This window comes from Nannospalax galili, unplaced genomic scaffold, assembly GCF_000622305.1.
Source record: "Nannospalax galili isolate Female #2095 unplaced genomic scaffold, S.galili_v1.0 scaffold1685, whole genome shotgun sequence".
Classification (NCBI taxonomy): domain Eukaryota; kingdom Metazoa; phylum Chordata; class Mammalia; order Rodentia; family Spalacidae; genus Nannospalax; species Nannospalax galili.
Genome location: NW_008352830.1, coordinates 502,110 through 529,684, shown reverse-complemented (window position 1 = coordinate 529,684; position 27,575 = coordinate 502,110). Strand labels below are relative to the sequence as shown.

The window sequence follows — 27,575 nt, the reverse complement described above, 5'->3', positions numbered from 1 at the left end:
CTAACAACTGTTCCTAACTCCAGTCCCAGGGGATCCAACAGCCTCTTCTGACCTCCACGGGCATTGCACAACACCGGTGCACTTACCTACATGCAGCAATACACACATACACATAAAATAATAAGAAGAAAAGGCCTGCGTGTAGAGGCTCTACCTTTAATCTCAACACTCAGGAGGCGGAGGTAAACAGATCTCCGTGAGATGGAGGCCTAGTGAGGTTTACATAGTAAGTTCTAGGTCAGCCAGGTCTATATACTGAGACCCTGCCTCCAAAAAAAAAAACTGCTCTGTAGCCCACTCACACAACCAGGATTCAAACTCAGGGCTGTTGGTTTTTCAATTTGTGGTTTCCTATCAGAAAATAGAAAAAGAGAGAAGAAAGAGTTAGCAGTTAGCCTTCAAGGCCAGCCTGAGCTATATATATGGGGACATTATTCTCAAAAAAGAGGAGGAGATCTCCAAAAGGGGGGGGATACAAAGAAAAGTTTCCAGCACCTCCTCTTTGAGGATCAGGTTGGAGTTCTGCCTCAGTTTCCCCACTATGCCTGGCAAACAGCAACCACTGTACTCCACGAGACAGAACCACGAGAGAGACTTCCTTTTTCCGGGAGCTGTGACAAACCCCCGCTACCCCCTCCCCCGCAGTCAAGACCAAAAAGGGGAAGTGAGGCCTGGGGGAGGCACCCATGGGTGGGGAGGGCTCACTCCCACCCCCTCCGGACCTGAGGAAGTCCTGCATGCACCCATCACTTGCAGGGTTCATGGTGATTGGGCCTGCTCATCAACTTCTGGAGAATTCTCAAGTGTCAAATAGGCGGGGACGTGGCCCTGTAGGAAGGGGAGGGCCACCTCAGAATGGAAGATGCCCTAAAATGAACTCAGGGTTCCCTCCTAACCCTGGCAAAGGTTTATCTGGTGGCTTAGGGGTCTAAAGAAGCTGCGGGTTCAGGACTTCAGTTAAAATCTCCACACAGCGCCCAGCCTCGGTTTGCCCCTCTGCCAGAGGGTGATGCTGCAGCCGGATTGGATTTGTCAATGAACCTGGAGGCCTGGAGCCACCTCGCCTCTCCTGGGTTCACCTCTCCCTGGCTTTGGCACCACCGCTGTCAGTGCTCCCCCCGCCCCAGCCCCCAAACCATTGCTTCAGTTTGGAAATTCCTGGGCTGCAGCAGCCAGAGAGGCAGGACCACCCCTGGCACCCTCTCCATCAGGAAATGCCTAAGTCCTGGTTCCGGAGGGAAGGCGTGAGCTTTCCGGGAAACCAGAGGCACCAGCACCGCCCCTCGCTCTGGGGGCCGGCGAGTATAAAGAACCGTGCAGGCTCTCCGTGCGGAGTCCCCACCCAGCACTTCTGCCCAGCAGTGCTGCCACCTGCACGCTGCCTTGGACTTGCTATGGCTCCTACTCGCACCAGGTCCCTGCTGCCTCTGCTACTGGCCTTGGCCACCGTTCTGATGTCAGGTGAGTCCGAGGTGGGGTAGGATTTGGGGGGACAGGTCCTCAGAGCTCGGGTGGGACATCACACCATTCCTACTTAGGTGGTTGCTTATTGGAAAGTGGGCCTGGAAGCCTAGGATTGAAAATCAAAAGCCCTGAGTTCGAATCCTGACTCATCTTCATGAGTGGGCTACACAACACTCTTTCTTCACTCCCTCCCTCCCTCATCCCTCCTTCCTTCCTTTTCCTTTCTTTTTTTATTTTTATTTTATTTTTTACTTTATTTTATTTTATTTGGTCTTTTTGAGACAGGGTCTCTCTGTAGCCACAACTGGCCTGTATTCACCATGGAGACTAGACTAGCCTCAAACTCACAGAAATCAGTCTGGCACTGCCTCCCAAGTGCTGGGATCAAAGGTGTGAGGCTCCACATTGGCTTTCTTTCTTTTTGAGATAGGGTCTCCCTGTAGCCCTGGCTGGCCTGGAACTCACTATGTAGACCAGGCTGGCCTCTATTAACAGAGAGCCTCCTGCCTCTGCCTCCTGAGTGCTGGGATTAAGGGCATGTGCCACCACTCCACCTGCCCCTCTCCTTTTTGGAGAATAATGTTCCCATATGGAGCCCAGGCTGGCTTCAAATTCATGTGTAGTCGGGCTGGCCTTAAACTATCTATCTTTGTCATCCTCCTGCCTCAGCCTCCCCAATGTGTCCAGCATGCCCTGTAAAATCACACCTTTTGAACCCGGGTCCCTCTTGTAAAATGGGAGCTGTGGTCACAACTGACTAGCAGGTACTAGGTTGTTGGATCTACCAGCACCCAGTCCCTGGCCATGATCAGATCAGTACGTGATCTAAGCTGAGTAGATGAGGATCTGACCCCTCCCCATACTGGGTTCCTCATCCTCAACCCTGGGGAAGTCCAGGTTGCTTGTGTGCTGGGGAATTCCAGGGTCATCTTACTCAGGAGCTGAGAAGTGAGACCAGCCAGGACTCCCCAAAGCTGCCCTCCCCCACTCCAGCCAGGCTAGGGGGAAGGGAGGACACCCCATGTTGGGGCCTGGGACAGGAAGGTTCAGGACTCCTCATCAGCTCACAGAAGGCTTCTAACCTGGATCCCCAAATTCGTGGCTCTTAGCTCAGTCATCTACTCTTTCTAATCTGGAATTCCTTAATTTGTGGTTCAGTCACTCTCTCTTTCTTGGCCTCCCGATGAAAGTTGTTGAAAGTTGTTGTCCATGAAGTGGGAATAATTCCACAGTCACCTTGGACAGTCTCCAGCTGTTGTACTACTTCCTCCCCAGACACAGCTAATTAGAGTTCTGGAATCTCTGGGGGAGGGAGAGCTGGCCCCAGACACTTTTAACTTAAATTTTTTAATTTTTGAGAATGTCATACAATGTCATACATTGTCTGCATTATTCCATCCCCCACCAACTCCTGTGTCCTCCCCAGTAGATATAAATAAACATATATGTATGTACATACTATATATGTTTTTATATATAGTGTGTGTAAGTGTTTTACCTGCACGTTTCTAAGGGAATGCATGTGGAAAACAGCTGTGAGCCGCCATGTGGGTGCTGAGACCTGAACCCAGTCCTCTTCAAGAGCAGCCAGTTCTCTTAACTACTGAGCTATCTCTCCATGCCCAAAAGTTCGTTGTTTTTAATTTTTTTGTTAGATTTTATTTCCTTGTTGTACATGTATGTGTACATGTGCGTGTGTCATGGTGTATGAGTGGAGGTCAGAGGACAACTTGTAGGCAGGAGTTGGCTTTCTCTTTCCTTCCCCCATGTAGGTCCCGGGGATGGAAAACAGGTCTGCAGACTTGGTAGCAAGCACCTTTTTCTGCTGAGCCATCGCAATGACCCTCTTTCAGTACTTTCAGATAAGATCTCTGTATGTAGCCCAGGCTAGTCTGTAACTTGCTCTCTAGTCCAGACTAACCTCAAACTCATGATACTGCCACCTCAGCCTCCCAAGTACTAGGATTATAGACATGCACCACCATACCCACCTCCTCCTTCTCTTCATTCTTTTTTCTGTGTTGAGAATGAACCCCAAGGTTTTGTAAAGGGCTAGCCTAGTACTCTATGGCTGAGCCATATCCCCAGAGCTAATGGACACATCTTTAACATAACCACCCTGCCCAGAGGGTCTTCTCTATTTCACACACCCCCACTGTACCTCTGTTCCCCCTCTATGCCCTTTCAGCTCCAGCCGTGGTGCCTCAGGACCTTTACACTTGCTGTCCCTCTTCCTGGAATCTGCTTCCTTTTTCTCTACATAACCAGCGCCTTCTCAGCTCAAATTTGTCACCCAGGTTCTCTCTGTCCTGTCAGACCCTGCTTTGCTTTTGTCAAAACTCTTATTAATAGTCACTATTTTGGACTGGGCTGTTGCTCAGTGGGTAAAGCACTTGCCTAGCATGCACAAAGCCCTGGGTTCCATCCCCAGCACCATATAAACTGAACATGGTGGAGCATGCCTGTTATCCCAATGCTCCCAGCACCCACATGGCAGCCAACAACTGTCCCTAACTCCAGTTTCAGGAGATCTGACGCCTCTTCTGGCCTCCACAGGCATTTCATGCATGTGGTACACTTAAATACATGCAGGTAATACACTCACATACATTTAATTAATTAATTAACAATTAATTATATAACAAAACTTGTTTTTGAGACAGGGTCTCCCTGTAGCCCCAGCAGGCCTGGAACTTACTATGTAGACCAATCTAGCCTCACTCTCACAGAAATCTGCGTGCCCCTGCCTCCCAAGTGCTAGGATTAGAGGCATGTACCACCATGCCCGGCCAAAAAAAATTTTTTTAAAAAAACAATGTTAGCATTTAATGAACCTCCCTGTGTGATGTCAAGCCTTCAGGATACAGGCACCCCCAACACTCTTAATGTTCTCTGCTCTTCTGCTGAAGAGCTTGGCCTTCAGGATGACCAGCTGCTTAGGGAGCTTTCCCTTCCCCAGAACTTTGTAGTAGCCCCAGTACACCACATCAATCTTTTTGGCAACATTTACCCCTATCTGTTCACTGACCAGTGTCCACAATTTATCAAGGTTGACGGTTGGGTAGAAGCTTTGGTTCCTCTTTAAGTGGTACTGCCTCATACCAACTTTCCCAAAGTAACCTGAATGATATTTGTTGAAGTTGAGCCTGTGGTGATGCATGCCGCCGGCACTGCCCCAGCGTCCTGGGTGCTTCTGGTGTTTCCCAATGTGGCCATGGCCATGGCTCACATGGCCCTGGAGTGTCCAGGTCTTCCTCAGTCTGGATTGCAATGGTGGCTGCTGAAATGAAAGCCTTTTTTTTTTTTTTAAAGAAAATCCAGGAGCTGGAGAGATGGCTCAGAGGTTGAGGGCACTGGCTGCTCTTGCCAAGGACCAGGTTCTATTCCCAGCACCCACATTGGTGGCTAACAACCATCTGTAACTCCAGTTCCAGAGGATCCAATGCCCTCTTTTGACCTCCCAGAGCATTGCACAACATAGGTGCGCTTACACACATGCAGGCAATACATTTATATGCATAAAATAAAAATAATAAAATTTAAAGAAGAAAATCCAGCCTTTTTTGTAGAGAGCCAGTTTTCCTGGAGCACAATGGCAGGTGTCTGCCAATACACCAGATCATATGGTGCTGGGAATGGACCCAGAGTTTCATATATGCCAGTCAAGTGCTACATTCACTGAGCCCTAACCCAGCCCCTCAGTACCCATTATTAATTACCTTGTGTGCCTAGCAGCATGTCTGTGTCTCACACTGAAGGCAATCAAGGCAGCTTGCTCAGGACTTAGCCTTGAAGGCATGTTTTTTGTTTTGTTTTGTTTTGTTTTGTTTTGTTTTGAGACAAGGTCTTTCTTATAGCCCTCACTGGCCTTGAGCTCACAGAGATCCACTCCCTGACTCTGCCTCCCGAGTGCTGGAATTAAAGTCCCTGCTGAAGTCACATGTTTGAACCAGCCTCCTCAGGCCTGTCACCATTTTCTTCCAGGGCCTGGTGATGCTCAAATATCCATCTTCCCCAAAGAAGCCTTCCTACAACGAGGGACGTCCTTGCAGGTGAACTGCTCCACCTCCTGTAACCAGACCTTCACCCTGGGCTTAGAGACCAAGCTTCCCAAAACAGAACTGGCCAGTGGGCACAACTGGAAGCTGTTTGAACTGACTGACATCGAGGAAGACAGCCGTCCACTGTGCTTTGAGAACTGCGGCACCATCCAGGCCTCAGCCTCCGCATACGTCACTGTGTACTGTGAGTGGCAGGGCCAGGGGCAGAGCTGGGGAGCCAGGAAAGATGGAGGAGTGGCTGGGGGGTGTCTTTAATCCTCTGCCAGGAGAGTGCCACAGGAATTTAGGACTCTCCAGAATGTCCCCACTTGAAACCTCCATTTTCTGATTTTTAAATTTTGTTTTAGTGGCTGGGTTGGGTGGTACAAACCTTTAATCCTAGCACTCAGGAGGCAAAGGCAGGCAGATCTCTGTGAGATGGAGACCAGCCAGGTCTACATAATGAGTTCCAGACCAGCTGGCTACTGAGAGACCGTTTCAGAAAATGAAATAAAATTTACTTATTTTTCATTAATTTTAGTGTTTAGGGTTTTTTTGTTTTGTTTTGCTGGTCCCCCCTACCCGCCCCGTGGGGTTTTTTGTTGTTATTTTGGTTTGGGTTTGGTGTTTTTTTTAATTTTTAAATATTTTATTTTATTTTATTTTTTGGCCTTTTTAAGACAGGGTCTCCCTTAGCCCCAGCTGTCCTGGAACTCACTATGTAGACCAGGCTGGCCTTGAACTCATAGAGATCTGCCTGCCTCTGCCTCCAGAGTGCTGGGATTAAAGGCTGCGACACCCCACCTGGCTTATTTATTATTTTTATTTTATGTGTATGAGTGTATTGCCTGCATGTATGTGAGTGCACCCATGTCGTGCAATGCCTCAGAGGTCAGAAGAGGGCTTTGGATTCCCCTGGAACTGGAGTTTCATGGACGTTTCATGGGCAGTTTGTAGCTGCCATGTGGGTGCGGGGAATCGAACCCGGGTCCTCTGTGAGAGCAGTTAGTGCTCTTAACCACGGAGCCATCTCTCCAGATCTCTGGGTTTGCTTTTTATGAGGCAGGGGCTCCCATCTGGCCTGGGACTTGATATGTAGACCACGGCTGGACTTGATATGTAGACCACGGCTGGCCTCAATCTCACAGAGCTCCACCAGCCTCTGCCTCCCACATGCTGGGATTAAAGGCGTGGGCAGCAGTCTTTTTGTTTTTTTGAGGCAGTGTATTATGTAGCCCAGGCTGACCTGGAACTCATTATGTAGGTGAGGATGACCTGTTTCTACCTCCCAAGTGCTGTGCTGACAGGCATGCACCATCATACCTGCTATACTCCCATGCCTCATTTTAAACACAAAGCCCTAGTTCTGGTACTTGAAGATGCAGGGCTGCTTGAGTATGGTGGCACACATCTGTCACCCCAGCTACTCAGGAGGCTGGGGCAGGAGAATCACAAGTTCCAGGTAAGCCTGGATTATATATATATAGCAAGACACAGTCTCTGAACTCCAAAAAGAGGGACTAGAGAGACGGTTCAACAGTTAAGAGCACTGGCTTCTCTTGTGGATTCCCAGAGCCCAAGTGGCAGCTAACAACTGTGAACTCCAGTTCCAGGAGAATCTGACACCCTCTTTTGGCCTCTGTGGGCATTGCATGATATGGTTGCACTTACATACATGCAGGCAATACACTCATACACATAAAATAAAAATAAATAAATAAAAACTTCAAAAAGAGGGGCTGGAGAGATGGCTCAGTGGTTAAGAGCACTGACTGCCTTTGCAGAGGACCTAGGTTTGATTCCCAGCACCCACATGGTGGCTATGAACTGTCCCTAACTCCAGTTCCAGGGGAACCTGACGCCCTCTTCTGACCTCAGCATTGCTTGACATGGGTGCACTCACATACATGCAGGCAATACACTCATACACATAAAATTAAAAAACAAAACAAAACTCCCAAAGTGCCAGGTGTGGTGGCAAATACCTTTAAGTGGTGCTCTTAACTGCCAAGCCAGCTCTCCAGCCTCCCTATTTGTAGTTTAAGAGTCTGGCTTCAAGCACTTTTCCTGCCTTTACCTCCCAGGTGCTAGGATTACATGTATGTACCATCATGTCTTTAAATCATGTATACTTGTGCCCTGGAATGTCAAAATTTCAATCTTGGCCAGTATGGTGGTGCTCTCCTTTAATCCCAGCATTCAGGAGGCAGAGGCAGGTAGATCTCTGTGAGTAGGAGGTCAGCCAGGGCTACACATCTTGTCTCAAAAACAAACAAACAAAAATTTTTTTGGACCCTAGGAGGGTCTCTCCAACAATGGAACTAGTCAGAGGTCTGAGGTTATTCAGCCTCTTGGTGCTGGAGATAGGAACAGCCAGAGCTTTGCCAGGCACATGCTCTGTCACTGAACCACAACCCCAGTGCACACTGCAGCTATGTTTGAAAGGCGAAAGTTTACAAACTACTCAGAGATAGGGAAATAAGGTTTGGTTTGGGCATATCATGGACTAGTATGCAACTATATCAAAGAATGAGGAACCTTCTGCCTGCCAGAAGAGAATGAGCCCCACAGTGTGTGAGAAGCTAAAAAATAAGTGAAAGGCGTGGAGAAGGGGCATAGAGATTTCTGCATTTGAGATCAGATGGGCAAGATGAGGGAGGCTGTATTTACCCACAAAGGAGCCCTAAAGAAATGCAGAAATGCCCATAGTCCCCACTACTTGGGAGGATGAGAAAGCCTGGGCAGCACAAGAGATGCTGTCTCAAAACAGGATTAGGATTGCCTGGGGAATGTAGCTCAGGTGTAGAAAACTAGCCTAGCATGAGTGAGTAGCCTTTATTTGTTTAGCATTGGTGGGGATAGAAGAAGGGTCACACATGATAGACCAGAGCTCTACTACTGAGACATGCCCCAGCCCAAGTGGCTTTGGCTTTTGATTTAGTGCCCTAGAAGCTCGGTGACCCTGGGGGACATGGCTTTGAGGTTTACTTTTCTACCATGTGAGCTCTCAGATGGGTGCAAAGCAGGAAAGTCTAAAAGCTGGCCGACTCTAGGGGCACCTGGACAGAAGCCTTTGGGTAAATCTGAGCTTGGCTTGTGAATTGGAGGATGTGAGGTGTACAGGTACTGTCCTGCAGGGAGGGAAGCCCCCAAACATCCCTGGTGGACTTTGAAAATCCCAGGGAATTCTCTTTAAAGAGCTACCTGGTATTTGAGAATTCAGTGGTCTGGTAGGAGCCCTGAGTGTGCAGTGTTTCCGTATCTGTGACTTCGGATGTTCAACTGTGCATTTATTTCTACCTCTGAGAAAAAAAAATAGATGAGCCAGACAGATGTAGTGGAGCATGCCTAGATTCCCAGCACTGCGGAGGGTGAAGCAGAAGTGGTACCAGTTGAGGGCAGCCTGGCCTACAGAGTAAGACAGTGTCTCCAGAAGAAAAAAACAAACGTACTGAATAGCAAGCAGGAGAGGCTAGGGAGCTGGTTCTTGGAGAGGACCTGGGTTTGATCCAACACTCTCTTCTGGCCTCTGTGAGCACTGTGCACCTATGGTGCACTTACATGCAGGCAAAACACTCATACACGTAACTTTAAAAAATAAGATAAAAGCAGGGTGTGGTACGCACATTTTTTTTTAATTTAAAATTTAAATTTTTTATTTTATTTTTTATTTTATGTGTATGAGTGTATTGCCTGCATGTATGTGAGTGCACCTGTGTCATACAATGCCGCGGAGGTCAGAAGAGGGCTTCAGATTCCCCTGGAACTGGAGTTAAGGACAGTTCGTAGCCGCCATGTGGGTGCTGGGAATTGAACCCGGGTCCTCTGCAGGAGCAGTCGGTGCTCTTAACTGCTGAGCCATCTCTCTGGCCCCGGTATGCACATTTTTAATCCCAGTAGAAGTAGGCAGATTTCTGCGAGATCAAGGCTAGCCTGTCTACATAGTGAGTTCCAGGCCAGCCAGGGCTACACAGTGAGACTGTGTCTCAAAAAAGAAGAGGAGGAAGAAGAAGAGAGGGAGAGGGAGGGGGAAGAGGAAAAGGAGCTTAAAAACACCAAAAAAAAAAAAAAAAAAAAAGTCCAAAAACCAGAGAGAAAGAGAGGAAAACAAAACAACAAAAAAAGGATGGGCATCTGGGCAAAGGGAGGAGGCTGGGCAAAGGATGGAGTTCGGAAAATTCCTCCTGGACACAGAGAAGCCCCACATGGCTAGGTGGGTTTTGTTTCTTTCAGGACTTGGGACTGTCTTCTCCTTGAGAGCTAGGGACACATGGAGGGCAGTGAGCAGGCTGGGGAATCCAGACAGCAGGAGGCTTCATTTACAGGAAGCCAGACAGCAGTTGGCAGTGAGCCTTGGCCTGACTGCACACATTGCTCAAGATTGCAGCCTCTAAAACAGGGGAAGGGCACACAAATATTTGAAGAATGGGGTGACCAGATTTTGGTGAGGGATCTGGCTAAGGCCAGATCACATTCCTGGGAAATGGGGCACCAGAAACTGCTGGGTACTGTTTGGCCAACTGAAGTTGAAAAGGGCCTCAAATTCTACAAGTCGGATTCAATTATTAATTTATTTGGGGGAGACACACACGCATGCCCTGGCACATACATTTGGAAGTCAGAGGACAGTGTGTGGGACTCAGTTCTCTCCTTCCACTGTGTGAGTCCTGGAAATCAAACTCAGCTCATCAGGCTTGGAGGCAAGCCCCTTTACACTGAGCCATCTTACTGCTCCCAGCCCGTTTTTGTTTTGTTTTCTTTTTTAAGATATCCTATAGCCTTGCTGGGCGTGGTGGCGCATGCCTTTAATCCCAGCACTCAGGAGGCAGAGGCAGGCAGATCTCCGTGAGTTCAAGGCCAGCCTGGTCTACATAGTGAGTTCCAGGACAGCTGGGGCTACAGGGAGACCCTGTCTCAAAAAGACCACAAAAAAAAAAAGTTATCCTATAGCCCCAACTGGCCTGGAACTTGCTATTGAGACCAGGCTGGCCTCAATCTCACAGAAATCCACCTGCTTCTGCCTCTCTTGAATGCTGGGATTAAAGATGTGTGCTACCATGCAGTACCACCCCCACCCCTCCATATCAAGTGTGTAACTTGACATGTAGCTGAGGATGACCTTGAACTCCTGATTCATCTGCCTCTTCATCCCCAGTGCTGGGATGACCTGTGCACCACCATGCCTGCTTTGTGCAGAGCTGGGCATGGAACCCAGGGCTTCCTACATGCTAGGCAAGTGCTCTACCCATGTAGCCACAGCTCCAGTCCTAACGTTTATTGGGATATCCTTTACATAACCATAGAATTTGTAACTCAGTGGTAGAGCACTTACCTAGCATGTGAGGCCCTGGTTCTAGTCACAGTACTAAACTTTTTTCTTTTCCTTTGTTTTAGTTTTTTTTTTTTTTTTTGGATCTTTTTGAGACAGGGTCTCCCTGTAGTCCCAGCTGGCCTGGAACTCACTATGTAGACCAGGCTGGCCTGGAACTCACAGAGATCCACCTGCCTCTGCCTCTGGAGTGCTGGGACTAAAGGCGTTCGCCACCACGCCCGGCTTAGTTCTTTTAAATGTACTATTTGATGAATGTGTGGGTGTTTTGTCTTTGTTTTTGTTTTTGAGCTAGGGTCTGACTATGCAGTCCTGGCTTTCTTGGAACTCGCTATGTCTACCAGGTCTTCCTGGTCTACTAGGCTGGCCTCAAACTCACAGAGATCTGCTTGTCTCTGCTGGGATCAGAGGTGTGCACCACTGTGCCTGGCTGGCTTGATTTATTTTTCTCTGTTAGTATGTGTGTATGATGGGGAACGGCATCAAGCATGCCACAGCACACACGGAATTCAGAGCACAGCTTTGTGGCATTGGCTCTCTCGTTCTAACTTTACATAGGATCCAGGGATTGAACTCGGGTCAGGCTTGCTCTGCAGTCGCCTTTACCCATTGAGCCATCTCACTGGTCCACTTTTATTTTATTTTCAGTTGTTTTATTTGAGAGGGGCAGGGGGGTGGAACCTAGGGCCTCCTCCCTAGGCCTCTATTGGGTCACCCCTCTCCCCATCCCTCAGAGTCTCTTAAAAATCAATGTTTAGCAAACCAGGCTTTGTAGATTTATATTTATTTTTGCTGTTTCCTGGTGATAGACTTTGAAACTTCTCTTCACTTATCATTTATGGCTGTTGGGAATACTTGCCTGATCTTTGAACACACTCCTGACCTCTTGACGGTCCCTTGCACACACTCCTGGTCTCTTGCCTCGCTTTTGTCAGAGTTCTTAGCATTCCTGGCTGCTTAGCTAGTGTGCTGTGTTTCAGGAGGACCAGGAGGGGGTGGTGTCCCCAGGCTGGTGTGGTCTAAATGAAGTAGCCCAGCTCATTCTGTCCCCACCTTCTTGTCTCCATACAGCCTTTCCAGAAAGTGTGGAGCTGGACCCTCTGCCCAGCTGGCAGCCAGTAGGCAAAAACCTCACTCTGCGGTGCCAGGTGCATGGTGGAGTTCCCCGGGCCCAGCTCACTGCAGTGCTGCTCCGTGGGGAGGTGGAGCTGAGCCGGCAGCCTGTGACAGGTAACCCCAGAGACCTCACTGAGATCACAGTCACCGTGCTGGCCAGCAGAGACGACCACCAAGCCAATTTCTCCTGCCGCACAGAGCTCGATCTCAGGAGACAAGGAGTGGCCCTGTTTCAGAATATCTCAGAGTCCAGGCAACTCCAAACTTTTGGTGAGCATGGGGAGCAAGGGAAGCAGTGTTCCTGTGTGGTCTGCAGAGTTCCTCCAAAGGAGCAGACCCTGGTCGTGGGGGAGGGCAGCAGAGAAGGTGGAGATCAAGATAGTATTAGTTTATGGGTTGGTGAGATGGCTCTTTGGGTAGAGGCCCTTGCCACCAAGCTTGACGACCTGAGTTCAATTCCCAGGAATCCACATGGTAGAAGGAGAGAACCAGTTCATGCAAGTTGTCCCTTGACTTCCACATATGAGCTCTGGCACATGTGTTCCCACACACAGACACAATCAATCAATCAATAAACAAATAAATAATAAGATAGGCATGATGGTGCTTGCTTTTATTCTATCAGTCAGTCAACCGATGAATAAATAAAAAGGCCGGGTGTGATGTGGCACGCCTTTAACCCATCACCGGGGAGGCAGAAACAGATGGAGCTCTGTGAGTTCCAGGGCAGCCTGGTCTACATAGCAAGTTCCAGAACAGCTGGGACTCTAGGGAGACCCTGGCTCAAATAATTAAATGAATGAATGAATGAGTAAACAATTAATTAATTAGAGGAAGAAGAAAAGGTTTGTGAGTGGCCAGCCCTGGCTCAGTCTATCTTCTCTCCCCAGAGCTGCCTGTGACCCTACCGAAGCTGGACACCCCAGTTATCCTGGAGGTGGGCACTCAGCACCTGGTGCTCTGCTCCCTGCAAGGCCTGTTTCCAGCCTCTGAAGCTCAGGTCCACCTGGAGGTGGGGGGACAAAGACTGAACCCCACCACCACAGGCAGCAGGGACTTGGTGTCTGCCACAGCCCCACTAGAGGTGACTGCAGAGCTGGAGGGCACTCAGCAGCTGCGGTGTGTGGTGGAGCTGGCAGAACAGACCCTGGAGGCCCAGGAAACCCTGAGCATCTACAGTAAGAAGGGGCAAGGCCTAGTCCTGAGTGTCAGCCGCTGGAGACTTCACTCACACCAGAGGAGCATTGAGGGGTTGGGGCATTAGTCTAGGCGGGAATTCCCAAAGGGCAGGGCCTAGTCTAGGTAAAGGATAGGGCCTAGTTTAGAGGAGAGCTGGTGCTGAAGGCAGGACTGACACCGAGGGCGTGGCCTTAGGGGAGGAGCTTTAAGGGGCGGGGCTGGCACAGGACTTTCAAAGGAAGGGGCCTGTTCCAGGGATGGAAAAGAAATCAGAAGCAGAGTTTTGAGGGGCTTAGGGCAAGGCTCACTGACAACTGAGGCTGAACTTTCAAAGAGCAGGCTGATGGAATAGGAGGGCCTCTACAGAGGCTGCTCCAGTGGGCGGGGCTTTATGTGCCTGGGACGGCAGCTCACTGTGAGCCCCGCCCCCCAGGCTTCCCAGCTCCCACCCTAACCCTGAGTGAGCCTGAGGTCTCAGAAGGAGGCCCAGTCACTGTGAAGTGTGAAGCCCACGGAAGATCCCTGGTGGTGATGTTGACCAGTGCTCCGGCCGGGCCACGGTCCCGGGAGATCCAGCTCACGCTGAATGCCAGCTCCAGGCTACCGTCCCCGGAGATTCAGTTCACACTGAATGCCAGCGCGGAGGATCACAAGAGACGCTTTTTTTGCTCAGCTGCCCTGAAGGTGGCTGGGCAGGTGCTGTACAAGAACCTGACCATGGAGCTCCATGTGCTGTGTGAGTGGAGCTTCAAGGGCCAAACACCCCGTGAGCCCCATCCCCCCATTTCTTCCCCCGTGGGCCCCCCCCCCCCTTTTTTTTCTTTTTTTTTTTTTTTTTTTTTTTTTTTGGGTGGGCGGTTTGTTTTTGTATGTTTGTTTGTTTGTGTTTTGTTTTTTTGAGACAGGGTCTCCCTGTAGCTCCAGCTGGCCTGGAACTCACTGTGTAGACCTAGATTGCACAGAAATCCCTGTCTCTGCCTCCCTGGTGTTGGAATTAAAGGTATGCGCCCCCACACCCTGCTCACACTACTATTTCTGCAGATGGCCCCCGACTGGACGAGAGCGACTGCTTGGGAAACTGGACATGGCCAGAAAGGTCCCAGCAGACTCTGAAATGCCAGGCCTGGGGGAACCCATTCCCCAAGCTCACCTGTATCCGGGAGACAGATGGCGCCTTGCTACCCATAGGGCTGGTGAAGACTGTCAAACGGGAGATGAACGGTACCTACATGTGTCACGCCGTGAACTCCCAAGGGAACGTCACCAGGGCTGTGTTCCTGACTGTGCTCTGTGAGTGTCTTAGGGTGCAGGGCTGGGTGAGGGCAGGGTCTTGTAACAGGTACACAATCCTCACCACTCCCTTTTGTCCCCCACTTCACAGACCACCACCAGAATAACTTGGTCATCATCATTTTAGTGACGTTGGCAGCCATCCTGGTCCCCATGGCCACTGCCATTTATCTTTATAATCGACAGCGAAAGATCAAGATATACAAGTTGCAGAAGGCTCAAGAGGAGACGGCCATGAAACTCAAGACACAAGCCACGCCCCCCTGAGCCGGTCCCAGGACAGCACCCCTCCCCGTGCTCAGCTGGTCGGTGCTGTGTTTGAACACAGAAAAATGGTGGACAGGGTTACCATTTATCCACACCCACCTCCTCAGTTTGTGACAGAGGACAGATGGTGGCCTCAGGATACAGATTGGCATTTCAGGCCATGTCATCTATACACATCCGACATCCCCCTCAGCTTCACACCTGGAGCCTCAGGACTGAGGGAGACTTGGGAATGGACTATAAGGAGGATCACTGAAGTCTGGCCTGGGCAGATAGGGATGGTGGAGGCTTACCCACAGCCTGTGGACCTTCAGCCAGTGACTACTGATGTCACTCCTAATAAGATCATGTGCTGAGGCCCTAAGGAAAAAAACCATCTCCAACAGACACATGCAGGCATGGAGACACAGCCCACATGCCTGCTGACAAACACCAGCTCAGGCACTAGTGTCCACTGACTGTCCCAACTCTTCATGAGATGTATTTATTAATTTGTAGTTTTATCTGGTATTTATTGAGTACCCTGCACTGATGCTAGAACAGTGAATAAGATGGACATATAGGTTCCTGTCTGGGTACCATTGTAGCTGCTATGCACTGTACAACAGAGCCTGGTGAAGTGGTCAAGTGGGGTAGGGTTTCTCCATTGGTTAAGTTGCTTTTCCTGACATGGGGTGATTTTTTTTGAGACAGGGTTTCACTAAGCAGTCCTGGCTGTCCTGAAACTCACTATGTAGACCAGGCTGGGCTCAAACTCACAGAGATCTACCTGCTTCAGCCTTCTGAGTTCTGGGATTAAAGGTGTACACCACCATGCATGTGGGTGGGGAAGTAGTAGTTAGTGGTGCCCATGCTGGGGACGAGGAGCACAGGGGACTCAGAGGGATCACCGAGAGTACATACATGACCACTGATATTCCACAAAGTGTCTTTGTGACTCACAAAAAAAAAAAAAAAAAAAAAAAAAAAAAAAAAAAAAAAAAAAAAAAAGCACTCCTTGCTGGGCATGGTGAGGAAGTTCAGGAAGAAACTGCTTCAACCACTTGAGCCCCCATGAGCTGTGTTGCAGCAAGCACCCCCCTCCCAGCTCTGAAGCCTTTTCTCTGAGTCAATAAAGAATTACATTGGCCTCAGCCTCTTGTGAGTTTGAGGGCAGGTGTCACATCCGCTTGAGTCCACTCTGTGCAGCCCTGACCTCCCACTTCCTCTGCAAAGAAAGGGCTGCCAGTTGGTCTAACCTCAGGGCTGCAGTCCAAATCTTGTTTTTGGTTTAATGACTTTTTGGGCCTTAAGTTCTGGTTCAGAAAAAAATGCAATGGCATTTGGTTGACAATAGACTCTGATGTGTCATTTATTTATATTTTATGTGTATGAGTGGTTTGCCTGCATGTATGTAAGTGTACTTGTGTCTTAACGATGCCCATAGAGGCCAGAAGAAGACCTGTAACTGGAGTTCAGTTGTTAGCTGCCATGTAGGTGCTGGGGAAAGAACCTGGGTCCCCTGCAAGAGCAGTCAGTACTCTTAACCACTGAGCCATCTCTCCAGCCCCAATGTGTCGTTTGTTTTGAGTTGAGGGGAGGCGGGTATCTTCAGCAGGCCTCCTGAGCCCTCTCTGGGGCAGGGCTAGGGAGCCTCCTTATCTGCCGGAGCAGCCTTGGCTCCTGGGCAGCCGACCTTCAGCCAGGGCTCTTTGCTATGGAGTCTGTGCCTCTCCTCCTGCTGTCACTTTTGCTGGTGGCCATCTCCCCAGGAGGTGGAAGCCCCCAGCTGGAATGGATGCAAAACCCTCCTACACCCTCAGGGACCTCAGCATCCTTCTGGGTGCGTCTAAGACCAGAGTTGGAGGCGGTGCCGCCGGGGGGCTCCGTGTGGCTTAACTGTAGCCACAGCTGCCCTCTGCCGGTGAGTGCCAACCTCCTCACACAGCTGAGGCAGGGAAAGATGCTCAATGGCTCTGGTTGGGCATCTTATCAACTACTGAATGTAAGGGCCTGGAGTTCCAAGGTGCGCTGCGTCGTCACCTGTGCTGGAGAAACACGTGAGGCCACCGCCAGGATCACCACTTACAGTGAGGAAGTCAGGGGCTCAGGCCCAGTTGGGGTGATGGTGGGGGGAGGATGGAGGACAGGGGTGGTTGATAGCTGACCTTCCCCCACTTTTTACCTCAGAACGGCCGCAAAGTGTGATCATGGAACCTCCTGTCCTAGTGGGCCACAAGTATACTCTGCGCTGCTATGTGACACACGTGTTCCCTGTGGGCTTCTTGGTGGTGAGCCTGAGGCGAGGTGGCCGAGTAGTTTATTTTGAAAGTCTGGAGCGCTTCACTGGTTTGGATCTGGCTAATGTCACTTTGACCTATGTGATTCGAGCTGGGCCCAATGACCTCTGGCAACCTCTGACCTGCCATGCGCGCCTTAATCTGGACGGCCTGGTGGTGCGAAGCAGCTCAGCCCCAGTTATATTGACAGTCCATGGTGAGGCACCCCGTAATCCCCAGGGACTTGATGCAGGAGGGGGTGGGGATGTTGCCACTCCCATAAAGGGCAAAAGAACAGGCCTGGGCTCCATGACAGGCTGTCCTCAAACCTCCATGCTTCCATTTCTCACTCCTGTTCCCAGCTCTGAGTCCGGCATCCAAAGCCTTGGCTTCTGCCTCCATTGCTGCACTGGTGGGCATCCTCCTGGCCATAGGGGTTACCTACATCCGAAAGTACCTGCTGATGCATTCCCGGTTGTAGACAGGATGTCTGATGACTGATGAGAGAGGAAAATAGAACCCTTGAGCAATTCAGAGACTTACTGGATCAATAAAGTCCTTTTCCTCACACAGCTTCTGTCCCATGAGTATTTGGAGGATGTGATGTACCTTCTGGTGGAGGCAATGTTGGGAAAACATTCACCTGGAATGCCCAAGGCCCCAGGTTCAATGCCCTTGTGGGCCAGGCATGGTAGCAGATATTTTTAATCCTAGCACTTAACGCTTCAGAGGCAGAGGCAGGCAGATCTCTTTAAGCAGGAGGCCAGCCTGGGCTACATAGCAAGCCTACATAGTGAGTTCCAGACCAGCCAGGGCTAATATAGCAAGACACTGTCTTGAAAAAAAAATTCCTTGTGTCCCTCAAGACATCCAAGATTTGTCCTTCAAGATTTACTTAGGATCCCGGAACCCTAGGCCCCCCTCTGAATAGTAACAACCTTTCCTTTTGCTGGTTTTATCTGGGCAGTGCAGATGGGTGCAGCTGGGGTGGGTGGGGACCCTGGGCTGGGGACAAGCCTCCTCTCTTATGGCTTTTCCTGATTGGCTCTGCTGATACACACAGTATCTCTGATTGGTCATTAAGTTTTCTTATCTATTTCCACTATAGATATTGCTGGTTACAAAGGGATGCCAAGGGTGGAGCAAGAGCTGGTGGTCCCCAGAGGTTGCCATTAATGTGGGGCGTGGAGGACTCCAGAAATGGGCTGGGCCACCTGAACATAGTAGAGAAAATAGATACCCAAGAGGAGGGCACCTCTATGGACTGACAGAGAGAAAGGGACAATCACGTGGGATGTCACAGGCTGGTGTACTGGCAGTGTGTTGGTTGTCACTTACCCAAGAAAGCATATAGGGAAGGGGTTTCCAAGTCTGGGGGAAGGGGTCAGAATCAAGGTCAAAAGTGTCCCTACTTGATCTCTGGGTCCAAGCTCCACACTGGTTACCAAGCAACACTGCACCAGGACTCTGGCGGGCTAAGGCGAAGATGTGCTTGGGGGAGACTGGCGCTCACACACTCGATGCAGACTCATGCCCGCTGCACACTGGGTAAATACAGACCCTGAGCCTGAGCAGATTCTAATTTAGACGCCCGCGAACGCTGTGCGCAGGCACACGTGTCCGGGAGTCACTGGCACTAGGGTCCCTGCCTTTTCCATCGCATGCGGCAGCGGAGGAGGACTTAGGGGCGTGGCTCGCATCGCCATCCGAAGGTCAAAAGCATCAGCTAAGGCAGACTCTTAGGTTCTCTTCTAGAACCATTTTTTTTTTTTTTTCCTGCATACTACGACTCCCCAAGGTTCTCCAAGCCGCACTCCTCCGCCTCCACGTATCCATTCCGGCTTCAAGAGGCGCTGGTGGGTGGAGCTAAAGATAGAGGGGGCGGAGCTTGGAGTACAAGAGCATTATCTTAGACCTAAGACCCAAGGTGGGTAGGGGTTTGGGCAGGGCCTCTCTGCATCCCTCCCCACCTTCGCCTGGGATGACGCGGGAGAAAGTGGTGCCCCCCGCCCAGAAGGCGCCAGACCATCAGGCCGACCTCTATGTAGACCTCTACCCCATTTTCTAGCTTGCCTTCACCAAGGCTGGGGAGCAGCCCGGTGTACGATTGCCTCCCGCCAATCCGCCCCTATCACCCGCCTCTACCACCGCCCCCTCCTTGGAAACCCAGTTACCAACGTTTAAACCAATCCCCGGGCGCAACTCTGCCACCCCCACACTCCACCCGCCGCGCGGTCCTCCCGGCCCCGGCTCTCCATCACTCCGGCACCCCTCGCCTCCTTGCGCTCTCCCCTCCCCGGCGGCGGCGGCGATGCCAGAGCCTACGCCAGGGCTACGCCGAGCGCTCCTCGGCCTCTGGGCTGCCCTGAGCCTGGGGATCCTCGGCATCTCAGGTAAGAAGAGCCCACCCGTGGATCCGGGTGGACAAGGCGGGGGCGGAGTTGACGGACCTGAGAAGGGGTGGCCCTCGTGTCCCCTCCAGGCTCCGCCTCTTCTCGCTTTCCATACTTGTGACACCACCTGGAGCCTCGGGTCTTCTTTCACCCCAACACACACCTCGCTTTCCCAGATCTGAAACCGGCACCCTTTTCAGATTCGGGGTGTTTTGACACCCAACTCCTTAAGTCAAAGACCCTGTGAATGTCCTGTCCCCTCCACCTTACATCCACCTGCTCTGTCGTGCACCGAGATGCTGGCCTTATCCCCACTCTCCATCCTCAAAGACCCTCAACTATCGTGTCTCAGGGGCGCCGCTCCCCCCGCCCTCCCCCGGAGCCCTGACAACTGGCTTTCTGGGGTTGTCTTCGCTGCTTCTTCCCTGAGTCCAGTCTCTGTGACTTCTTTCTTTCCGTGACACCCAGATTTGGGGAGACCCTCTTCGTCCCTCCCCCCGTCCTCCCTCTCCAGGGCCTAGAGAATCACTTGGTTCCCATCCCCCCATTTGGAGTCCCCTCCTCCACACCGTATCGCCCTCCCCCGCGCCCATGTTTTCCCATCCCTTGAGCCGAGTTTTGCAAAGACACCCTCAGAGAGAGCGCCTTCAAACTGAAAGGCTTGAGGGACTTCTGAGTTCTTCCTGGGTTGTGCCCTTCTCTTCCGGACACCCCTGATTCCGTCTATAGGGGTGCTAAGATTTCACAAAGTTGGGTCCCCAGGCTGAGTCTGTGCCCCTCCCCGGGCAGCGGCGGCGCAGGAGCCTTTCTGGGCGGACCTGCAGCCCCGCGTGGCCCTGGTGGAGCGCGGGGGCTCGCTGTGGCTGAATTGTAGTACCAACTGTCCGCGACCGGAGCGCGGTGGCCTGGAGACATCACTGCGTCGAAACGGGACCCAGAGGGGTCTACGATGGCTGGCCCGGCAGCTAGTGGACATCCGAGAGGTCGAGACCCAGCCTGTCTGCTTCTTTCGATGTGCCCGGCGCACCCTGCAGGCGCGTGGGCTCATCAGAACTTTCCGTGAGTTCTGGGTGGGCCACGCCCCTTTCTCTCCTGCAAGCCACGCCCCTTAGGTGCCTAGAACCCCCCCCCACACACACACACACTTTCAGGCTCCACCCAGTCTATGCCCACACCCTCCCCTCTAGGTCCTGTCATCCTAAACCAGCATGTTCCCCCAAACGGAGGTGTCTCTCCTTTGCAGAGAGGCCGGATCGGGTCGAGCTGGTACCCCTACCTGCTTGGCAGCCAGTGGGTGAGAACTTCACCTTGAGCTGTAGGGTGCCGGGTGCAGGACCCCGCGCCAGCCTCACGTTGATGTTGCTGCGGGGCACCCAGGAACTGATCCGCCGCAGCTTCGCCGGGGAGCCACCCCGAGCACGGGGCGCTATGCTCACAGCCAAGGTCATGGCGCGCAGGGAGGACCATGAGGCTAATTTTTCTTGCATCGCTGAGCTGGACCTGCGGCCACATGGCCTGGGACTCTTTGCCAACAGCTCGGCCCACAGACAGCTCCGAACCTTTAGTGAGTGTGGGGACCCTCACTGGCAGGTGTTCAAGAAGTCTAGAGGCAACTGGGCCTGGTAGTACATATTTGAGCAGAGGCAGTGAAATCTCTGTGAGATTGAGGCCAGCCTATTCTACATAGTTTCAGGCCAGGTAGGGCTACAGGGAGACCTTGTCTCAAAAAAAAAAAAAAAAAGTTTAAACACATATGCACTTACTTCAGTATTCAACAGCTGAAGTTTTTGCCTCTGTGTATTTTTACGTTTATTTATTTACTTGTATTTATTGAGTGTGAGGGGATATGCCCACATGTCACCATGGATCTGTGGCGGTCAGAGGACAACTTGTGGGAGTCGGATCTCTCCTCCCTCTATAGGGAATGGAACTGAGGCCACTAGGCTTTGTGGCAAGCACTTTTACTCACTGAGCCATCTCGCTGGCCCTTGCTTTCTGTATTTTGGGGATGAAACAAGATACTGCATGTAAATTGCTTAGTAATGCTTAGTACATAAATTTGAACTCTTGTTCTTCGACTCTCCCAGCCCTGCCTCCAACCCCCCCGAACCTGGCTGCTCCCCGATTCTTAGAAGTGGGCTTAGAAAAGCCTGTGAATTGCACTTTGGATGGACTCTTTCCCGCCCCAGAAGCCAGGGTTTTCCTGTCATTGGGAGATCAGAAGTTGAATCCTGATGTGATCCTGAACCAGGACAGCCTCGTGGCCACTGCCACAGCCATAGCCAGCGCAGAACAGGAAGGTGCCAGGCAGTTCATCTGCAACGTGACCCTGGGGGGCGAAAGCCTGGAGACCCAGGAAAACGTGACTATTTACAGTAAGGGGAAGGGTTTTGGAGACGGGGAGAGGGGCCAGAACACCAAGGAGGCGGAGCCTATACAAACACTGAATAGGTGTGGTCTGAGAGTTCTAAAGGGGAGGAGCAGATAGAAACTGCAAAATGTGGGCCGTGGTTTCAGAAACCTGAGAGGCGGGGCTTCGAATTGTTTGAGCAGATATGGGGACCCACCTTTAGTAAAAGGGTCGTGGCAAGTGACTCCCTCTCAATACTCCGCCCCCAGATTTCCCTGCACCTCTTGTGATTTTGAGTGAGTCGGAAGCCCAGGAAGGGAAGGTGGTGACTGTAACCTGCACGTCTGGGCCTCAAACCCTGGTCACCCTGGAGGGAATTCCAGCTGCAGTCCTGGGACAGCCCGCCCAGCTCCAGTTAAATGTCACTGAGGACGATGACAGGAGGGGCTTCTTCTGCGAGGCCACGCTCGAGGTGGATAAGGAGACCCTAAGAAAGAATGGGAGCGCTGAGCTTCGTGTTCTGTGTAAGTTCGTGTTCACCTTCCTCTGGCCCTGGCGAATCAATCACTAGCCGTCAGGCTTGGCTCCAAGCACCTATGCTTGCTGAGCCATCTCACCAGCCCTTGCATCTGTATTTTGGGGATGAAACAAGATACTGCATGTAAATTGCTTAGTCCACACTGAGTGCTTAGTACATGAATTCAAGCTCTATTCTTGGACTCACAAGCCCTATCTCTAACCTCCTTGTACCGCCACCTCTCTCCACACTCCGCAGACCCACCCAGGCTGGATGACTCTGATTGTCCCAGGAGCTGGACATGGCCTGAGGGGCCAGAGCAGACACTGCACTGCGAAGCTCGAGGGAATCCAGAACCTTCTGTGCACTGTGCCAGGCCTGACAGTGCGGCAGTGTTAGCTCTGGGCCTGCTGGGTCCAGTGACTCGGGCCCTTGCAGGAACTTACCGCTGCACAGCCATCAACAGTCAGGGCCAGGCAGTCAAGGACGTGACCCTGACGGTGGAGTGTGAGTACTGACGAAGCAGGGACATCTCTTCCTGGCGCTAGGGTGGCTATAATGGAAAGTTAAGGTGGGAGGCCATCAGGACAATTTAGATAGTAACAGTTTGGGAGGATGGAGACAGCTAAGGTCCCAGGGGTGGTTGGTGGGACTCAGTCAAAGACCTTAGAGCTCAAGAAATTCTAAAACAGTTCAAGGAGCTGGCAAGATGGCTCATTGGGTAAAAGCATTTGCTCCCCAAGTTTGATGGCCTAAGTTCAATTCCTGGAACACCCACATAGAAGCAGAAGAAGAGAAATCTACAGAAGTTGTCCTCTGACCTGCACACATGTGACATGGCATGTGCACCCACATACATCATACATACACAAAATAAATAAAATATAAATCCCAGCTGGAGAGCTAGCTCAGTAAAGAGTATTGGCTGCTCTTGCAGAGGACCAGGGTTCAGTTCCCAGCACCCACATCGTATCTAACAACTGTTTGTAACTCCAGTTCCTGGGATCTGACACCCTCTTCTGGCCTCCTTGGGCATTTCACACACATGGTGCACGCACATAGATGCAGGCAAAACACTCATACACATAAAATAAGAATAAATCTTTAAGAATAACGAAAACATTCCCCTCTTCTAGATGCCCCAGCACTGGACAGCATAGGCTGCCCAGAACAGATCACTTGGCTAGAGGGAACAGAGGCATCGCTCAGCTGTGTGGCACATGGGGTGCCGCCTCCCAGTGTGAGCTGTGTGCGCTCGGGGGACTCAGGGGTCGTAGAAGGGCTACTGCACGTGGCCCGGGAACATGCAGGTACTTACCGCTGTGAAGCCATCAATGCCAGAGGTTCCGCTGCCAAAAAAGTGGCCATCACAGTGGAATGTGAGTAAGGACGGCTGGGAGGACAATCCCACACAGCTCATCCTCTGTCCCCTGTGTGAACGCATCCACGCAACCCTCTGTTTCCTAGATGGTCCCAGTTTTGAGGAGCTAAGCTGCCCTAGCAATTGGACATGGGTGGAAGGTTCTGGAAGGCTGTTTTCCTGTGAGGCTGATGGAAAACCAGAGCCAAGAGTGGAGTGTCTGGGCTCTGAGGACTCCAGGGAGAGGCTGGCACTGCCACTCCTGTCCTCAAACTCTGGTCCCAGAGACTCTAAGGACCCCCACAATTTGACACCTGGAATCTACCTGTGCAATGCCACCAACCCGCATGGCTCTACCACCAAGACTGTGGTCGTGAGCGTGGAGTGTGAGCGGGGCCCAGGTGGGTGGGTGGGACGGGGTGTCCTCGGGTTCCCGACCCTCCCTGATGCCCCCTCCCTCTTGTGGCTGCTCTGCAGCACCACCCCAGATGGATGACTCCAGCTGTCCAAGTCAGCAGACATGGTTGGAAGGAGCCGAGGCTACCCCACTGGCCTGTGTTGCCCGGGGTCGCCCCTCTCCACGAGTGCTCTGCTCCAAAGAGGGGACCTCCAGGCCTGAGCGGCTACGTGTGTCCAGAGAGGACGCAGGGACCTACCGCTGTGTGGCCACCAATGCACATGGCATGGACTCCCGGACCATCACTGTGGGTGTGGAGTGTGAGTGAGGTTTGCACCAGGTGGAGGTGACTCAACACCTTAGGAAAGTGACTGGCAGGCTGGGGCCGTAGCTCAGTAGGTAGAGCCTAGCATGTGCAAAGCTCCAGTTTCCATGCCTAGGACCACATAAGTGGGCTGTGGTGACACACGCTTGTCACATGTTTGTCCCCAACACTGGGGATATGGAGGCAGGAGAGTTCAAGGTCACATCCTTGATTACATAGAGAGTTCAAGGTTAGGCTGGGATACATAAATTCAGAGAGAGAGAGAGAGAGAGAGAGAGAGAGAGAGCTGGACGTGGTGGCGCTCACCTTCAATCCCAGCTCTCAGGAGGCAGAAGTAGGCAGATAGATCTCCGTGAGATCAAGACCAGCCTGATCTACATAGAGTTCAAGGCCAGGGCTACATAGTGAGACCTGGTCTCAAAAAAAGGGGGGCGGCGGCTGAGAGCTAATTCAGCGCTTAAGAGCACTGGCCACTCTTGCAGAGGACTTGGTTTAGTTCTCAGCACCCACATGGCAGCTAACCACCCTCTCTAACTCCAGTTCCAGAGGATCTGATGCCCTTTTCTGGCTTCCATGAGCTTGCATGCATATGGTACACTTGGGTACATGCAGGCAAAACACACGCACACACACACTCACACACACACACACACATAAAATAAAAATAAATAAAATTAGGGGCTGGAGAGATGGCTCAGTGGTTAAGAGCACTGCCTGCTCTTGCAGAGGACCTGGGTTCAATTCCCAGCACCCACATGGCGGCTACGAACCATCCTTAACTCCAGTTCCAGGGGAATCCGAAGCCCTCTTCTGACCTCTGAGGCATTGCACAACGTGGGTTCACTCACATACATGGAGGCAATACATTCATACACATAAAATAAAAATAATAAATAAAATATTAAAATAAATAAGTAAAATTAAAAGAGAAAGAAAAGGGGGCTAGAGAGCTGGCTCAGCGGTTAAGAGCACTGGCTGCTCTTACAGAGGACCTGGGTTTGATTCCCAGCACCCACATGGTGGCTAACAGCTGCCTGTAACTCCAGTTCCAGGGGATCTGATGCTCTCTTCTGACCTTCACAGACATTTCATGGACCTACCTACATGCACTCATACACATAAAATAAAATATGAAGGAAAAGAGGGGGAAATAGTGAATTACAGTGGCTGGCAATTCAGAGAGCTCTGTACTAACCCCTTCAAGACAGAAGCACAACTTTTTTTCCCTTAAGCAAGTGAATTTTGGGAAGGGGGCTCTGATGGGAGGCATTGCCCAGCCCAGGAGGGTTGGTTAAGGCCTATTGTGGGGGAATCCCTGCTCCCAGGAGGACACTTGACTAGGCTCAGGCTAAGTAGCCCTGTTGTGCTCCTGCAGACCGGCCAGTAGTGGCCGAACTGGCAGCCTCACCCAGGAATGTCCGTCCAGGCGGGAACTTCACTCTGACCTGCAGGGCAGAGGCCTGGCCTCCTGCCCAGATCAGCTGGCGTGCTCCCCCAGGGGCGCTCAATTTCGGCCTGTCCAGCAACAACAGCACACTGATTGTGGCTGGCGCCATGGGCAGCCACGGTGGCGAGTATGAGTGCTCAGCCACCAATGCTCATGGGCATCACACACGTCGCATCACCATTCGAGTGGTGGGTAAGTGGAGGGTGGCTAGGGTGCAGGTGGGATGATGGAGGTGCATGAAGGCTGACCTAGGCCTTGGGGACCCTGACTGGTCTCCATCTCTCAGTGTGAGAGACCAGAGTGGGCAATTAGAGAGGTCAAGGCCACCTGATGGGTATGGCTGTGGATAGCAGGTTAGGAAAGGGAGTGGTGGTAGAAAGAGGGGACAGAATTGAGGGGCAGTGCTTCACCCCTGTAATCTAACTGTACCCTAGCAGCATAGGAGGTAGAAGCAGAAAGGTCAAGCGTTCAGGGTCATTCTTGGCTACATCATGAGTTTGAGGCCAGCCAGGGCTATATGACACCCAGTCTCAAACAAACACAGGCTACAGACTGGTCATGGTGGCACATACCTTTAATCCCAGCACTCAGGAGGCAGAGGCAGGCAGATCTCTGTGAGATCAAGGCCAGCCTGGTCTACATAGCGAGTTCCAGGCCAGCTGGGGATACAAGGAGACCCTGTTTCAAAAACAAAACAAAATAAAAATAATACACTAACAATTTATGATGAGCTGGGCATGGTGGCACTCCCCTTTAATCCCAGCACTCAGGAGGCAGAGCCAGGTGAATGGCTGTGAGATCAGGTCCAGCCTGGTCTACATAATGAGTTTCTGGCCAGGAAGGGCTACATGTGAGGCCTTGTATCTAAAACAACAAAATAAAATAGGAGCTCTGGGGGTGTGGGTTCTGGGGACAGGGGAGAGATGTAATCCATTTCACTCTCCACTGTCACTGTGGGAAGCTGGGTTGGCAATGGACTCAGAGTAGCTGATGGGGGGTTCCCTACCCACCCCCACTTCATGTCACTCTGGGGCGGGGGTCTGTGTAAGTTGGAGGAAGGCTGCTGACATGGTCCCTTGGAACCTCCTTCTCTTTGGGAATGGGAGAAGTTGGGTCATTATGAGAGTGTATGTGGAGAGGGGAGGGTGGAGAGGGTGTGGAGTATCCAAAGGCTTATATTCCCATGGTATGAGAAAGATGTGCATTGGTTTTGGAAGGTCTCCTGATGCAAGTGAGGTCTTCCTGAGTCCTCTTCCTCTTCTGGGTGCAGGCGACTGCAGGTGCTCAGAGGGATGAGGGATGCTGAGGTTTGCCCACCCTGAGTGAGGGTCTCCACCCTCGCAGGTCCGTGGCTGTGGGTCGCTGTGGGTGGTGCAGCAGGGGGGGCAGTGCTGCTAGCTGCAGGGGCCGGCCTGGTCTTCTACCTGCAATCAACGGCTTGCAAGAAGGGGGAGTACAACGTGCAGGAGGCGGAGAGCTCGGGTGAGGCTGTGTGTCTGAACGGTGCAGGTGGGACCCCAGACAGTGGGGCCGAGACCCCAGGCGCTGCAGAGTCACCTGCAGGGGGTGAGGTCTTCGCCATTCAGTTGACAGCAGAGTGAACCAGAACCCCGCTCCCCGCGGGCCGGGGATGCTCCCCACAAGCACAAGGGGGCTATGTATTGTTCCATTTATTTAACTGTTTATTCAATTCCAAGGGTGTCTCCCCCGTTTTCTACCCAATCTCCCAATAAAGTTTTTATAAAGGACTCTGTGTCTCTGCTTCTGTCTGTAATGTACAACAATGGACAGTGAACCCAGATATATATGTGTGTGTATGTGTTATTTATGTGTATGTTTATAT

At 51.6% G+C, this 27,575-nt stretch overlaps 3 protein-coding genes and 1 pseudogene across 4 annotated transcripts; 3 read left to right on the top strand and 1 right to left on the bottom strand.

Moving 5' to 3' along the window:
• Positions 1–309: 309 nt before the first annotated feature.
• Icam1 (intercellular adhesion molecule 1) lies at positions 310–15,818 on the top strand. 2 transcript variants are annotated; one of them, XM_029554546.1, is made up of 8 exons: positions 310–1,461; positions 5,449–5,709; positions 11,905–12,063; positions 12,148–12,219; positions 12,840–13,127; positions 13,562–13,864; positions 14,170–14,418; positions 14,510–15,818. In XM_029554546.1, exons 1-8 carry the CDS (start codon positions 1,215–1,217, stop codon positions 14,683–14,685), a joined length of 1,755 nt encoding a protein of 584 aa, XP_029410406.1. In that variant the 5' UTR covers positions 310–1,214; the 3' UTR covers positions 14,686–15,818. The 2 variants fall into 2 exon arrangements, with proteins under 2 accessions (XP_029410406.1, XP_008848282.1); XM_008850060.3 differs by having other exon boundaries at positions 321–1,461; positions 11,905–12,219.
• Positions 4,257–5,263, bottom strand: LOC103747581 (annotated as a pseudogene).
• A 563-nt stretch (positions 15,819–16,381) lies between the features above and the next one.
• On the top strand, positions 16,382–17,424 carry Icam4 (intercellular adhesion molecule 4 (Landsteiner-Wiener blood group)). Its single transcript, XM_008850058.1, has 3 exons — positions 16,382–16,754; positions 16,855–17,160; positions 17,306–17,424. The coding sequence occupies exons 1-3, from the start codon at positions 16,382–16,384 to the stop codon at positions 17,422–17,424; spliced, it is 798 nt and encodes a 265-aa protein (XP_008848280.1).
• Positions 17,425–18,826: 1,402 nt separating this feature from the next.
• On the top strand, positions 18,827–27,475 carry Icam5 (intercellular adhesion molecule 5). The gene is made up of 12 exons (XM_008850059.3): positions 18,827–18,870; positions 19,012–19,336; positions 20,126–20,395; positions 20,580–20,900; positions 21,424–21,711; positions 21,956–22,210; positions 22,462–22,710; positions 23,340–23,582; positions 23,671–23,949; positions 24,041–24,280; positions 25,661–25,924; positions 27,077–27,475. The coding sequence occupies exons 2-12, from the start codon at positions 19,255–19,257 to the stop codon at positions 27,331–27,333; spliced, it is 2,748 nt and encodes a 915-aa protein (XP_008848281.1). The 5' UTR covers positions 18,827–18,870; positions 19,012–19,254; the 3' UTR covers positions 27,334–27,475.
• Positions 27,476–27,575: the final 100 nt, after the last annotated feature.

Coding starts and splice junctions, on each gene's coding strand:
- Icam5 (XM_008850059.3), top strand. CDS start 19,255: ATGCCAGAGCCTACGCCAGGGCTACGCCGAGCGCTCCTCGGCCTCTGG. Junction 22,211..22,461: donor CGCTGAGCTTCGTGTTCTGT/GTAAGTTCGTGT, acceptor CACACTCCGCAG/ACCCACCCAGGCTGGATGAC. Junction 22,711..23,339: donor CGTGACCCTGACGGTGGAGT/GTGAGTACTGAC, acceptor CCCCTCTTCTAG/ATGCCCCAGCACTGGACAGC.
- Icam1 (XM_008850060.3), top strand. CDS start 1,215: ATGCCTAAGTCCTGGTTCCGGAGGGAAGGCGTGAGCTTTCCGGGAAAC. Junction 5,710..11,904: donor CGCATACGTCACTGTGTACT/GTGAGTGGCAGG, acceptor GTCTCCATACAG/CCTTTCCAGAAAGTGTGGAG. Junction 12,220..12,839: donor CAGGCAACTCCAAACTTTTG/GTGAGCATGGGG, acceptor TTCTCTCCCCAG/AGCTGCCTGTGACCCTACCG.
- Icam4 (XM_008850058.1), top strand. CDS start 16,382: ATGGAGTCTGTGCCTCTCCTCCTGCTGTCACTTTTGCTGGTGGCCATC. Junction 16,755..16,854: donor CGCCAGGATCACCACTTACA/GTGAGGAAGTCA, acceptor TTTTTACCTCAG/AACGGCCGCAAAGTGTGATC. Junction 17,161..17,305: donor AGTTATATTGACAGTCCATG/GTGAGGCACCCC, acceptor TCCTGTTCCCAG/CTCTGAGTCCGGCATCCAAA.